General features: G+C 35.7%; 1 protein-coding gene across 2 annotated transcripts; it reads left to right on the top strand.

Annotated features, from left to right (window-relative positions):
* The first annotated feature begins 713 nt into the window (after positions 1–713).
* On the top strand, positions 714–14,540 carry pip5k1aa (phosphatidylinositol-4-phosphate 5-kinase, type I, alpha, a). 2 transcript variants are annotated; one of them, XM_051137060.1, is made up of 16 exons: positions 715–943; positions 1,214–1,317; positions 3,317–3,351; positions 3,604–3,693; positions 4,154–4,284; positions 4,371–4,488; positions 4,739–4,891; positions 5,947–6,246; positions 7,413–7,609; positions 9,076–9,159; positions 9,297–9,345; positions 9,442–9,526; positions 9,621–9,815; positions 11,422–11,554; positions 11,670–11,763; positions 12,898–14,540. In XM_051137060.1, the coding sequence occupies exons 2-16, from the start codon at positions 1,275–1,277 to the stop codon at positions 12,898–12,900; spliced, it is 1,710 nt and encodes a 569-aa protein (XP_050993017.1). In that variant the 5' UTR covers positions 715–943; positions 1,214–1,274; the 3' UTR covers positions 12,901–14,540. The 2 variants fall into 2 exon arrangements, with proteins under 2 accessions (XP_050993018.1, XP_050993017.1); XM_051137061.1 differs by lacking the exon at positions 1,214–1,317 and having other exon boundaries at positions 714–943.
* Positions 14,541–14,827: the final 287 nt, after the last annotated feature.

The raw sequence follows: 14,827 nt of genomic DNA on the forward strand, positions 1-14,827 counted from the left end.
TGATTACCACATAATACATGTCTCAACTCACAAAAAAAAAGAGTCATGTTCATTCATGTATTTCATTCACTTTTTTATTGCATCGAATTATCATCATTTCCTAAAATTTGGCATCGCTAAGATTGCATCTCTCAGGCCTAAATATCTCAAGTGGAATTTATTTGATTTCAATTCTGCTTCCTGACATTCCAATTCAATTCCAATTCCATTTCCTATCAGCTGCATGCAATTCCAATTCCATTCCAGGAAGTGAATTGGAATTTACCATTCATTCTCAATTCAATTAATGAATGGCCCCAACCCTGTTATTAACCATGTCTTTGCAGCTGCCCAGATTTTAAACGTAACGTAACGCATTACTTTCCACAAAAAGTAACTAAGTAACGAATTTCGTTGCTTTTTAGGGAGTAATTAACGCAATATTGTAATGCATTACTTTTCAAAGGTAACTTTCCCCAACACTGCTGTACTAAGTCAGAAACGTACGAGGGGTTGTTTTATCCCCTCATAATTTAACGTTTTAATTTATCCCCTATGGATTAAGTTTATGAATGAACAAATATGTTAACTGAGCCCAGGGAACGAAGATTTTATGACCATTTGGACTATTTTGTACCAGTCGAGCGCCCCCTGTACGATAGAAAGCCAGTTTGTCCAAGAATTCGCTTTTCTACTGGTGTGAGCTCAACGGCCACCGCGCCCAGCAGGGACAGTGTGGCGCAACAACGTCACTTCCGCTTGTTTGGGAGGCTCGAGGAACGAGGACGCTTCCGTGCGTTTACGCTCGATATTTACTTCGGATGGACCCTGTAAAGTAATAAAAACAACCATTTCGCGTCCCCCAACGATTTGCACGAGGCATCGAGCCGTTCTGTAAACGTAAACAAAAGTTTAACGGCGCTGTTTTCGATCCTCGACTTAAAAACAAAGTGGAGAAGTTGAGGTAAGCGCTTTTACCTGTTGTTATTGTGGTTCGCTAGCCATTAAACCATTAGCATGCAAGCAAGCAAGCCGATTTTTTTATATTTAGCGATTGTTTTAAGTAAGAAAGTAGAAGTACGATAGGTTCAAGTAGTGTGAAACTAGCTACCACGCTCTTTTGGTTCATGTCAGACCAGGATATTTCCACAGTGAGTTAAGTAACTTTTGTAATCGTTCATTAGTTAAGTTAGTTTCTTACAACAGACTTTATTTGGACATGTTCATCTTCCAGGGCTGTGGGGAATAAACCACAAGTGAAAACAAGCAGGACCATATGAAACTTCCGCCAGAAAATGGCTACGCCGGCTGTAGTTTCCACGGATGGAGCGAGCTCCAGTAAGAGAGCATTTTGTTTCCTCTTGGTGTTTATGACACATTAGTGTAAGGTAAATGAAGTTATTGTGCAAATCAGTCTTGTGTTTTACAGTATGAAATGAATAGCTAGATTGATAGCACACAGTCCACAGTGTGTGGAAACAGTCACCACTCTCTAGTACACAGAGCTGGTTATTTTTTGTATTAATCAAACTGATAAAGTTTGATACATTTCTAGTTATAATATCTAAATATGCATGAGTTTTGCAGATATCCAAAGATTTTAGAGGCACATATATAATATAATTGTGTATTGCAATTCTTAGACAAATGATACTTGCTTTCTAACAAAATAAGATATGAAAATGAACCATTAGGTGGTCACTTTAAGTATTATTTCAGTAGTATGGGAGCCCGTTTCTGACTTTGTATCTTCTCACAATGACTTTTTTTTTCTCACAATTCTGAGCAAAAAAAACTTATATGAAAGCTCAGAATTGCAAGATATAAACTATCAACAATTGCGAAATATATACTCACAATTGAGAGATGAAGTCGCAATTACCTTTTTATTTTATATTTTCATGGCAAAAACAGGCCTCCATATATGAGCGATAGCTGAGTTAGTTATCCTCTTTTTTATTTTTTTTTTATTTTATAAATCACTGTTGTCAGTCTTCAGATGTCTTTATTTTGGAGGTTATTCCTGCCGAGAGGTACATGCATGCATGTGTGTAAGCACATGTGTGTCTGCATTTGCATATGATCTTGATTTGAATAATAGTGTTGTACACTGTAGCAGGCCTGTGACTGCCTGAGTTGTGCTCGTCTTTGTTATTTTGAGCATAGTGCCACCACACAGTCAGCTGGTGTGATTGGGTTGCAGTGTTTTCTTGGAAGAACAAAGAAATTGAAACCCAGGTGTCTGCATGCTGCATGCTTACATTCACAGTTGTGGCTAACGACACATCTCAACTCGGTGTGAACAGCTTTTTTTTTGCATTAGCATTTGCATTTATTTTGCATTTCATTCATAGTGTAGTTTTTCACACAAAAGCAAGTTACACTCACTTCAGTGTCAGGTTTTGTGCCCTCGAAGGATACCAGTACATAGGGGAAAATGAATAGTTCAACCAAAAAATGAAATTTGTTGAAAATGTACACACCCTTAGGCCATCCAAGATATAGATGAATTTATTTCAGAACAGATTTGGAGAAGTTTAGCATTACATCACTTACCAATGGACCCTATGCAGTAAATGGGTGCCATCAAACTGAGAGTCCAAACAGCTGATAAAAATGTCACAGTAATTCACAACATGACTCCAGTCCATCAATTAATATGTTGTGAAGTGAAGAGCTGCTTGTTTCTAATAAAAAAAATCGTCAAGACATTTTTAATTTGGATTTTGGTGTGAGAGTACAAGAGATGAACATTTTCACTGGAGGAAGTGTTATACTATACTATATTACATTATATTATATAATATTATACTATACTATATTATATTATATTGTTTTATATTATATATTATACAAAGTCATTCACTGATGGACTGGAGTCATGTGGATTATTTGTGGATTATTGTGATGTTTTTATAAGCTTTTTGGACTCTTATTCTGACGGCACCCATTTAATGTGGATGATCCATTGGTGAGCGAAATGTTCTTATTAAGAAATAAACTTATGTATACTATGGAGAAAGTTTTCAGCAAATTATTATCCATGGATGTCAGTGGCTAGTAATTCACTGAATTAACAAACAAAACCAAAGCTGGACTGAATTATTAATCAAACTATTATGTTACATCTAAGAAGTATAGTTTCATGCTTCACATACTTTAAGTATGAGCTCTGCATTCTTGCATTTATGATTGGCAAGAATTTTCTAGTTCATTGTAATGCAGCCATAAATGAATCAGAGGACACAATAATGCCTAATAGCTTTTTATACCATTAATTTGCATGCATTTATAAAATTTGGGTGAAACATTCATCATTTTTTTTTGTACTCCATAGGTACTCCTGGAAATCGAAAGATGGCTTCTTCAGAGGTGATTACATGCCTCTCTTTTGCTTTAATAATAGTTTCAATAGTTTTCATGGGCCATGTACAGAAAAATCTTTAGCAACATCAGTGATGCTAAAATGTATTTAAGAATTGCATTATTATATAATTGATTAATAATGATGTCAGCATATTAGCATTTGCTAAAAATGTTCCATTGTCATAACTATATTATTAATGGCTTAAGTACTTTTTCTTGTTGTCTGATGTGTTTACTGAGCAATCATATATCTTTCAGCTTCTAAGCATCTCTGGTTCATCCCAGACAAACAAAAGGACCATGGGCCACCGAGGAATTGACCCCACTGGCGAAACTACATATAAAAAGGTGCGAGCTGTGGATTTACAGATTTTATATCTTCATTTTGTGTACTGCTAAATATACACTGCAAATATATATAAAAATAGAAGTTTAATAGAGAGTACCAGTTCAAACGTATCACCAGTAAAACTTCCAATCTCAGTGTCATGACGTGCGTTCCTGAATTTGTCAGATCTGCTTGCGACTCTTAGATTATTATTGTGTTATCTGTTATACATGTGGCACCATGAAGAAGATAAAGCCCAATAAATACTATGTGCAGGTACTTACAGATAAGACTAGCAGGCCTTGAGTTATTGAATCACGTGGGTTTTGTAGTCCTTCAAACAAGATGCATGTATCAGTTTTATTTTTTTGTTTTAAAATCAACATGGAGTAGTTCCAGAAGAAGTCTTGTCATATTCTGTATTGCACACTAACACATTCTTATTCTGCTTATCCTGTGCCTGCAATCGGAACCCTTCAGACAACATCATCTGCTCTGAAAGGTGCTATTCAGCTGGGGATCACACACAGTGTGGGAAGCTTGAGCCAGAAGCCAGAAAGAGACGTGCTTATGCAGGATTTCGAAGTGGTAGAAAGCATCTTCTTTCCCAGGTATGCATATCTGCATGAAAGTAACAACGAAGAGGCTTTTTTATTAGTAGTCACAGTAAATGTGCTTGTTTTTGTCTCCCTCTTAGTCAAGGCAGTAACTCAACTCCAGGTCATCACCATGGTGACTTCAAGTTTAAAACTTACGCTCCTATTGCATTCCGCTACTTCAGAGAGATGTTTGGGATCCGACCTGATGACTACCTGGTAATCTTGTTTGTTCACTACATATGGTTCCCATGGTTTCCTCTCACTGGATTTTTTTTAAGGGAAATTATGAGTATTTAATCAGCTAGAAATTGCCATTGAGTAGAGCTTGTGTAGAGTTACAATCATACTAAATCGAAATAATATCTGAAAAGCCAAAAGTGCTTCTCAGTGACAGTGCATTTAGTTAAATAGATACCTGAAACCGTCCAGTCCCACGTTAAGTGCTGTGTGTGTGTGTTTTCTGCAGTGTTCTCTTTGTAGTGAACCCCTTATTGAGCTGTCTAATCCTGGAGCGAGCGGGTCTCTCTTCTACGTATCTAGTGATGATGAGTTTATCATTAAGACGGTACAACACAAAGAGGCAGAATTCTTGCAAACACTCCTGCCAGGTTACTTCATGGTAAGTGTGTGTTTCTGTATATTTATTAAAAAAATCTAGGGCTGCCGTCTAATAGTCGACTAACCGTTAGTCAGCGAGAAGAGGCTTGGTCGAACAAAATTTTAGTAGTCGCAGAAAAAAAAAATCTACAGGAAGTGGTCTGTGTGGTAATATAGTATTGAGCAGGACATCCAAACACTCACCGATCATTCATTGGCCACAAATAAGGCTTTTCATCTTAAATATGTAAGTAGTAGAAACTTTACATGACTGCTCAATCTAATGTTAACCTAGAAAAATCTATGCTATTGAAGTGTCTGTGCGGAGTGTGGAAGCTGAACAGTAGCGTGCTCACTGCATGACAGATAGAGGCGTCGGTGAGGTCACTTGCTCTTAAAATACTGCGTCATTTTTGCTCATACAGATAAAAGTAATACATTATTTGAATATGTAAAGACACTGTTTATTTGTGTGCACTCAGAATAACAACGAAACGTTGCGTTTTTTGTAAAATAATGAAAGCAAACAGGATGCAATTTCTGCCGTTTTGGTCGCTGTGAACTTGAGCGGAAAACTTCGAAACTCTGTGTATACTTGACTTACAGACATAATATATCTATAAAGAGCGAAATATCTACTTTCAAATGAACCAGTTCAAATGGAAAACAAATATGAAATCCATATGAAACATACAGGCACATCCACTACTACGGAGATGACGAGTAAGTTTTGCTTCATCTCTTAAACCGAATACAAAAAAAGTGCTAGTTTATCAACAAATTATTAAAATGTTAATGCAGTCATAATTATATGTGCCTGTGTGCTGTGACAAGCTTTATGTGTGCGCTTGAGCGCTTATTAGGCTATGTAGGCAATTAAAGGTTCGTTATTATGATTTAAATGGTTTATTAATAAAAATGTGACTAATAGTCGATTAATGCTTAAAATGAACGACTGCTGGTCTAAAAATCTATAGTCGAGGGCAGCCCTTGAAAAATAATTTCATTTATTTTATCATAATTTGAATATATTAAGTGTAATCGTTTCCTCCATATAATTCACCTTTTGTCTCCTAGAACCTGAACCAGAATATGCGTACGCTACTTCCCAAGTTCTACGGCCTCTACTGTGTTCAGGCTGAGGGGAAGAACATCCGAATTGTAGTGATGAACAACCTGCTGCCACGTGCTGTACCCATGCACCTTAAATTCGACCTGAAGGGTTCGACATACAAGCGACGTGCTTCGCCGAAAGAGAGGGCTAAAGGTGTGCCCACGTACAAAGACTTAGATTTCATGCAGGACATGCCTGAGGGCATATTGCTGGAGAATGATCACTACAACGCCCTTTGCCGGACCATTCAGAGAGATTGTCGGGTAAGAGTGTGTGTGTGTGTGTGTGTGTGTGTGTGTACTTGTTTTTGCTACATTGTGGGGACCAAATGTCCCCACAAGGATAGTAAAACCTGAAATTTTTGACATTGTGGGGACTGGCTTGAGGTCCCCATGGGTACAAAAGCTTATAAATCATACAGAATGAGTTTTTTTAAAAAAGTAAAAATGCAGAAAGTTTTCTGTAAGGGTTAGGTTTAGGGGTAGGGTTAGGGTAAAGGGATAGAAAATACAGTGTGCAGAGTATAAAAACCATTGCACCTATGGAGAGTCCCCACAAGGATAATAAACCAGACATGTGTGTGTGTGTGTGTGTGTGTGTGTGTGTGTGTGTGTGTGTGTGTGTTGGAAACAAAAGGATTGTAAGCGCAACATTGTCCTTGAATCTTTTGGCTTACAAAATTTGAATTGTCTAAGTAGCATGGCTTTAAAGGGATAGTTAATCCAAAAATGAAAATTCTGTCATTTAATACTCACCCTAATGTCGTTCCAAACTCTTCGCTGTTCTTCAGAACACAATTTAGAAAGATATTTGTGATGAAATCCGGGAGTTTTCTCACCCTCCATAGACAGCAACGCAACTGACATGTTTAAGGCCCGGAAAGATCTTTAAAATAGGACATTGTTAAAATAGTCTATGTGACATCATTGGTTTAATTATAATCCTATGAAGCTATGAGAATACTTCTTGTGTGTAAAGAAAACAAAAATAAGACTTTATTAATAGCTCATAGCTTCATAAAATTTAGGTTGAACTACTGATGTCATATGGACTGTTTTAATGATGTCCTTACTAACTTTCTGGGCTTTGAAAGTCTCAGTTGCGTTGCTATTTATGGAGCGTCAGAAAGCTCTTGGATTTTATCAAAAACATCTAAATTTGTGTTCCGGGTTTGTGGGTTTGGAACGACACGAGGGTGAGAAATAAATCACAGAATTTTCATTTTTGGGTGAACTATCCCTTTAAGATGCATCTGTGACCTTCTCATTGTTCCAGGTATGTTTTCTCCACTTCAGATGCCTGGTTGTAAATTCAGATGTAATAAATGCATTTTGCACATTTATGGTGGCTAATGTAATTCATGGTTTGAATGATTCATTCTACAGTTTTCATCTGCTAAATGTGGCTCTCTATATTCCTGTATGTTTAGGTACTACAAAGCTTTAAAATCATGGACTACAGTTTGCTGGTGGGTATACACAACTTGGACCGGGCAGGTGAAGAGGCATCTACCGCAGTGCCCGATACCCAGAAAAAGGCACCAGGCCAGAAGCCCCTATACTGTACAGCCATTGAGTCTATTCAAGGGGAGACCAAGGGCAAGACTTCACCACAGCCCTACGAAAGGTTAGTGATCCACCTTCTTGAATCTGTTAAACACCCAGTATGACACTCAAAAATAGCGCAAGACTGTCTGAAAGTTTATGGCTATAGAGCCTGTTTTAGAGAGAATTTTACAGTATTGTTAAAAAGTTTGGGGTTGGTAAGCTATTGTTTTTTTTTAATTTTTTTTAAATAGGTTTCCGATCAACAAGACTGCATTTATTAACAATAATATTGTGAAATATTATTCAAATTTTGAAATTTAAAATACAATTGAATATTTTTTCAAATGCAATTTGCTGTGATGGCAAAGCTAAATTTTAGCAGCCATTCCTTCAGTATTCAGTGTCACGTATTCCTACAGAAATCATTCACTAATAGATTAATTGGTTACTGAGTGAGTAGTCAACCAGTGTGACAAATACGTGCTTCAGATTTACAGATATTATTGTTATTATTATTATTACTGTGAAATATAACTTTGTGCCTGCTAGGGGTGTAACAGTATTATCAATGTTGTGATATCGCGATAGCAAAACTGTCTCGATATTATAGAGGTCACATGACGATATGAAACGATCTTTAAAGTTGTATTTTGGGTCATTATGCTTTGGCTTTTGATGCTTTGATTACAGCATTTCATTAGATTTGTAGTGATACATTTTTATAAGCTTGTTTTTACAAAAACTGGAGTTTTCCTTCCAAATAAAAGCTTAAAAGTGCAGTATAAATTGCTGACAGCTAACGATTTAAATGCAGTCCAAATTCAAAATGATCTCTTTCAAATATAGAAATTAGAAAAGAAGTATTGTAATTTCCCTACTGTAGTGTAAAGCAGAAGTAATATATCTATGAAATATTCAATATTAGGTTAGAAACAGATTTGGTGGTATGGGTAGGTTTAAGGGTAGGTTAAGGTGTAAGGGATGGGCCAACAGTGTAATTATAAATGTAATTACAGAAATTAATTGCAGATGTAATTACATGCAGCTATTTTTGAAACATAAGTACAATGTTAAAACATGTACGTACACAGTAAGTGCATTGTATTTAATTATTATTTTAAATGTAAGTACATGGTAGTTAAGGCCACCTAATATAAAGTGGGACCTTATATTCTAATTTGTTTTGCTTTCTAAAACACCAATGTATGTGTAATTCAGACTGAGACAGTATATCACAACTAAAAGGAGGATTGAGTCCCCTTTAAAGTTCAGTTCAGTTCAGTTTAAAAGTCAATTCACTGACTTTCTGACTGAAGTTTTCTTAGTTAAGAACATGTTGGAGCTCTTAATTTTGAACTCTGAAAGTGCATTGGATAGAACAATTTAACTTTAAAAAGTACAATTTTTTTTTTTGTTTCTAATTTTTCATTTGTCTTTAAATATCATGGACTTCATATCGTGATATTATTGTATAGTGAGATTTTGATATTGTTACATCCCTAGTGCCTGCACAATTGTTAATGTGTGATATTTGTTCTTTTGCAGCATGGGTGGAATTCCAGCATTTAATTCAAGAGGAGAAAGATTGCTGGTTTTCATTGGCATCATTGATATCCTTCAGTCTTATAGGTAAACTGTATTTTCATATCTTTGTATTTTCTCTAGGGCTGGACGATATGACTTAAATTGATTTCTAAATTATTTAAACATTTTACCTTGATTGCGATTAATGAATGATTTATTTGCTGATAACTTTGTGTGTTTAGGCTTGTAAAGAAGTTGGAGCACTCGTGGAAAGCTCTCCTGCATGATGGGGTATGTCTCATACAGTATATCAAACATTGCATGAAGATTAACTTTACAAATGCATTTTGTGAGTTTATCTTCACTATCTAATGTTTTCAATTGCAGGACACTGTATCTGTGCACCGGCCGAGTTTCTACGCAGATCGTTTCCAGAAGTTTATGTGCAGTACAGTCTTCAAAAAACCTACTTGTAAGTTTGATAGTCACATTGAAATAACTGCAACGGATGCATAAAAAGGCTAATACATGAATTGTTTTTTTTGTTATTATTATTTTTCTGTTAGTGAAAACGTCACCCTCAAAGAAAAGTCAAAAAGGAACAGTGTCTGGTGGGAAGAAGTCAAACACTGCAGTATCTGGACTATCACAACAACTATCCATTCCTGTAGCAGCAGAACAAACACAGCCACAACAGACTACAGCGCAGCTATCCGGCAGTGGAGCTGTGTCCCTCAGCCTAGACACTCAAGGAGATACTGGTATGAGAAGACATTGAAAGATAGGAGGGAAATGGGAAGGATAGACGAATAGCTGAGCAAGATAGCAGTAAAATGAAGCTTTAAATTCTTGTGGTTCCCAATGTCATTTTCTCATGATAAGAATATCTCTTAAATGCCTTAAATGTAAATCATTAGCCATGTTTCTACACTGGTTGTTATTACTCAAGGAAATAATCTTTGTTGTGTTTCCGTGATGGTTCAGTGTTGGCATGTAAATAGTAAAATTCTATACTGTTTTCTGAGGAGATTAAAAACTGGATCGTTTTAAATGATCCAGGTGAATTTAGGTATCATAGCATTAATGTTCAGTATGAAAAAATGTGTATTTATTTTAAAATTTGCTAAAAATTTCATTCAAGTGTTTTTAAAGCATGCAAAATTAAATATTTAAAGTAGTGCCCTCAAGCGATTAATCGCGTTTGTTTGGATAAAATGTGTGTGTACTGTGTATAATTATGATGCATGTATAAATACACACAAGCATTTATACATTTAAGAAAAGGTTTATATATATATATATATATATATATATATATATATATATATATGATCAATTATATGAATATAAATATATACATGTAAATATTTTAATGTAATGTTTTGCTGCTAATTTAGTGTTGTTTGATTGCATCATTAATTAATCTTTACCGTACATCTCTGCCATATGTACATCAACTTGACATAGTCACCACTAGTAAGCTAATACTAAAAATATTGTCAAAACAAGTTGCTTTGCAATGTTATGTATCGTGAAAGGCGCTATACAAATAAATTTGAATTGAAAAATATTTTCAAAATATATACTGTACGTGGGTGTATTTATGTATACATAAATATACGGTGTACACGCATATATTATGTAAACAAAAATGTATTTTTGATGCGATTAATCGGTTGACAGCGCTAATTTAAAGTCAGCATGAAAATTCATGCATGTCTTATTTGCGAAAAATTCATCTGTGTGGTTTTTTTTTTTTACTTTTTGACCTTGTAATTATTTATCAAAATATCATAATCTACTTAAACCCCACCAGTGCAAGCTCGTGTTCATCTGCATTCGATTTTGAATGCAACGGCCACATCCCAAAATCCAGTCAACAATTTGTGAATAGGACAAAATCCTTACCTTATTTTTTTAAATGTTCCCCTTAGATTTGTCAAAATGCAGAAGAAATGGTCCTTTACATTTAACAATTAACTTGTCCTTGAGAGTTTGAAAAGCATTGTTCATGCTATGCTTTGTTTGGTTTCAATGCTAGCAGAGACTGCATGATAATTTGATGTAGTTTAATAGTCTGATGCCCTTGTGTGCTGAAAACAGCAAATGCGATCTGTAAAAGTCTGCCCCCTACAGCACATGCATGGACAATGCCAGCATTGTTCTCATACTTCAGGAGTCAATAAATCTTTGTTCTTTCTGCGGTTTATGCATTTGATTCATCTGACATTTTAAAGGGCTAGATTGAGTCAATGATTATCAGCAAGTAGTGAAAAGCAGTTTTGTGGTTAAATCTTTCCTTTCACTATTCATTTTGAATCATCATTGACTAAGGAGTGCTCAATCTTTTCTCTCTTCTCTAATCAGGTGTGCAGACTGCTCATCCTGACTTGCTCCCACAACAGCTCAATGAAGATGAGATCACAAGTAGCTCAGCAGATACGACCCTGTCGGCAACCTCTCCAGTAAGCTCTCGGCCTTCAAACACTCCAGTTCTGAGGTATGTTGTTTAACAAGATTTGGTTGAATTAAAAACATGCTGATGCACTCTCACTCCATTCATACATAATAAACGTATACTGACATGTATTGACTCAACTCTTTTTCATTCCCAGTCGTAGCAGTATAGCTGCCCAATCATCCGGGGAAAGTTTGGATGTGGAAGTCATTTCACTCAGTGAGATTGTTCCTCGGACAAGCACGTCAGAAGTAAGAGACATTTTGTTCTGGGCTGCAATCTGTTTCAGGGTAGACTAAACAACACGCTCACACTTGATATTTTAGGACTGTTTATGAATGTCCTGCGAAAGTGGCTCTTAACCAGTGGGTCGCAGTTATGATTGACTTAGAACACTTGTCCAGCCTGTCATATTAAAGCAGTAGTTTACTTCCAGAACAAACATTTACAGATAATGTACTCACCTCCCCGTCATCCAAGATGTTCATGTTTTTATTTCTTCAGTCGTAAAGAAATTGTTTTTTGAGGAAAACTTTTCAGGATTTCTCTCTATATAATGGACTTCTATAGTGCCCCTGAGCTTATACATCCAAAATGCAGTTTATATGCAGCTTCAAAGGGCTCTAAACAATCCTAGTTGAGGGAGAAGGGTCTTATCTAGCGAAACGATAGGTCATTTACTAAAAAAATGTACAATTTATATACATTTTTAACCTCAAATGCTCTGCGTGAACTGTATGCCTGTTCATGACAGTTAGGGTAGGTTGAAACACTCTCATCTCATTTTCTCCTCCAGCTTTTTTTTTTTTTTTTTTAGAAAATAACCGATTGTTTCGCTAGATAAGACACTTCTTAGAGCCTTTTGAAGCTGCATGCAAATGGCATTTTGGAAGTTCAAACTCAGGGGCACCATAGAAGTCTATTGTATGGAGAAAAATGTTTTCCTCACAAAACATAATTTATTTACAACTGAAGAAAGAAACACATGAACATCTTGGATGACAAGGGGCAAGTACATTATCTGTAAATTTTTGTTCTGGAAGTGAACTACTCCTTTAATAGTTTTGCATATTGTTCAGGCCATGCATGGTAATATTAGCAGATTTTGAATTTTAAGACATTTTTGTTACTGCATTGGGTCGCCACCATAAAATATGTTTTAGGAAATGCTGCTTTATTTTGTCAATGAATAAGATTATCCTTAGAGTGCATGCACATTTACAAATCATTGATTGCAATGTGATCTTTGTGTCGTTTAATAGCCCTTGTGTGCTGATAACAGGAAATGAGAGCTGCCTTTTACAAAGCATGCCTTGCTGGAGTACTCGTCTTAGTCATTCGACCCTATTGTGCAGTTTAATTTATTCTTTCTTTTGCTGTTGCAGTGAAAGACTTTGGATGAACAGGACAAAATAAAGCCCTCAAAGGACAAAGATTTACTCTCTTTTAAAGACATCAGAAAAAAATTAAAATTGGACTTGATGTATACAACTGTGGAAGTGGAAACCAGCGAATCTGGACAACAAAAGAGAGAAGTGCACATGTTCATAAAACTGTAAAGACGTAAGGGTAAAGAGATCCCCCCCCTCGCCCCTTTTTCTATATGTATTTTTTGGATGTCACCTATACAGCATCCAATATTGCTGCTATGAAATGGAACCAAAAGAAAGATGCCACTGTAGTACCTCAACAGTGTGATATCACTGTTCTCAAGCAGTGCCATATTTACAAGACCTTCACAGCAGAAGTAAAGTGATGAGAACTTTGTATCACGTGACCCACGCTCGGAGCACAAACAGGTCTTTTAAGTACCTCGGTGAGAGTTTTCTAGTGGACTTCATTTGACCATGCATCTTTTTTTCCTCTTAGTTTGCCAAGGAGACCAATCTACAGGAGTCATGTTATTTACTTTGCTAAGGGAAGAAAGGAAATCTGGTTGATTTTTGTGTTTTTATTGCCTATTTTAAAGACATTTTAAGAAGATGGCATGATTACCAAAAACAACAACAAAAAAAGAAAACATGTAGGATGAGTCAATCCAGATCAGGTTGCCTGAACAATCACGTAATAAGACACTTTCAAATCCGAATCTGTAAAATGCATTCAGCTTGGTTTTACGAATCGGTTCGATTGCAGTACTGTGATATTGTATTAGTTATTTAAACGTGCCTTAATCACAACAGTTATTTTGCCTTGTCATGAACAGGAAGCTTTTTACAGTGCATGATGCCTGCGAGTTGTGCACAGTTGCATGGTCTCCTCAAGTGTGGAAAAACAAAAAAAAAAAGTGTATCAGTCAGTCGACTTGACTTATCATAAACTTATGTTAAAAAAACAATTTGGAGCTTGCCAAGAAAATGTTTTCCTACTTTTATTTGCTTTACAAACGAGAGAGAGAGAGACAAAAGCAAACACAGGGTAAGATGATCACTTTTGCAACAGTGAAAGAAATATTATATACCATATATAAAAGACCAAATTCAGTATTTTGGCTTGCGGGACTAATTTTACGTTTTTTTCTTTGTTTAGGATTGAATTTAAAATGCTTGTTTTTTAGGGCACAATAATACTTGGCAGACTAGCTACTGTAAAACTTATAACATCTGTACTGTCTTCAGTATCTTGTGTTTACATAAACTGGGTAGAATAGGAACTTCTCTTAAGGCCTCGGTTTTGTAAAGTGAACTGAAATCAAACTAAACTAAATCCTTAACCAAAACCTTTTTTTTTTTTTTTATCATTCTTTTAAAACATGTTCATGCTAATCTGTCAGTCTGAATGCAGAGATATTGGTAATGAATATATAAAATATTTTTAAATACAGATAGGTAGAGTTAAGTAAGGGAGCATTGCTGGATCTTTTCCTGTGACGATTTTTATAAGCAAAAGAAACATTCCTGTACAAAGTCGTATTTATTTGTATGTTTGCATGTAATTTATTTCTTTATCTCAACTTCCAAAGAGTGTGATACCTGGTGGCTGTGTAAATTTGTTTGGGAAGGTAAATGCGTTTTTTTTTTTTTTTTTTTACTGTACACTCATGATCGGGGATTCTTGTGCAATTGCTGTTTACTCTGAAAATGCTGCCTTCATTCTTATTGTCTTATCAAACTGAGAATGGTCTTAAGTAGTAGCTTTAAATGAAAATATTCCTCACCCCTGCAGTGACATAATCATGTATTACAGCTCTCTTTCAAGGGATATTAAGACTTTCGGAGAAGAAAATATTGCAACATTTCATGCTGTATGCAAATGAATGAAATAAACAACAGTGAAAAAAGTAAAACTTCCTGTGTTATTCTTTTCTTCTTGACA

This window comes from Labeo rohita, chromosome 19 (assembly GCF_022985175.1).
Source record: "Labeo rohita strain BAU-BD-2019 chromosome 19, IGBB_LRoh.1.0, whole genome shotgun sequence".
NCBI classification, from domain to species: domain Eukaryota; kingdom Metazoa; phylum Chordata; class Actinopteri; order Cypriniformes; family Cyprinidae; genus Labeo; species Labeo rohita.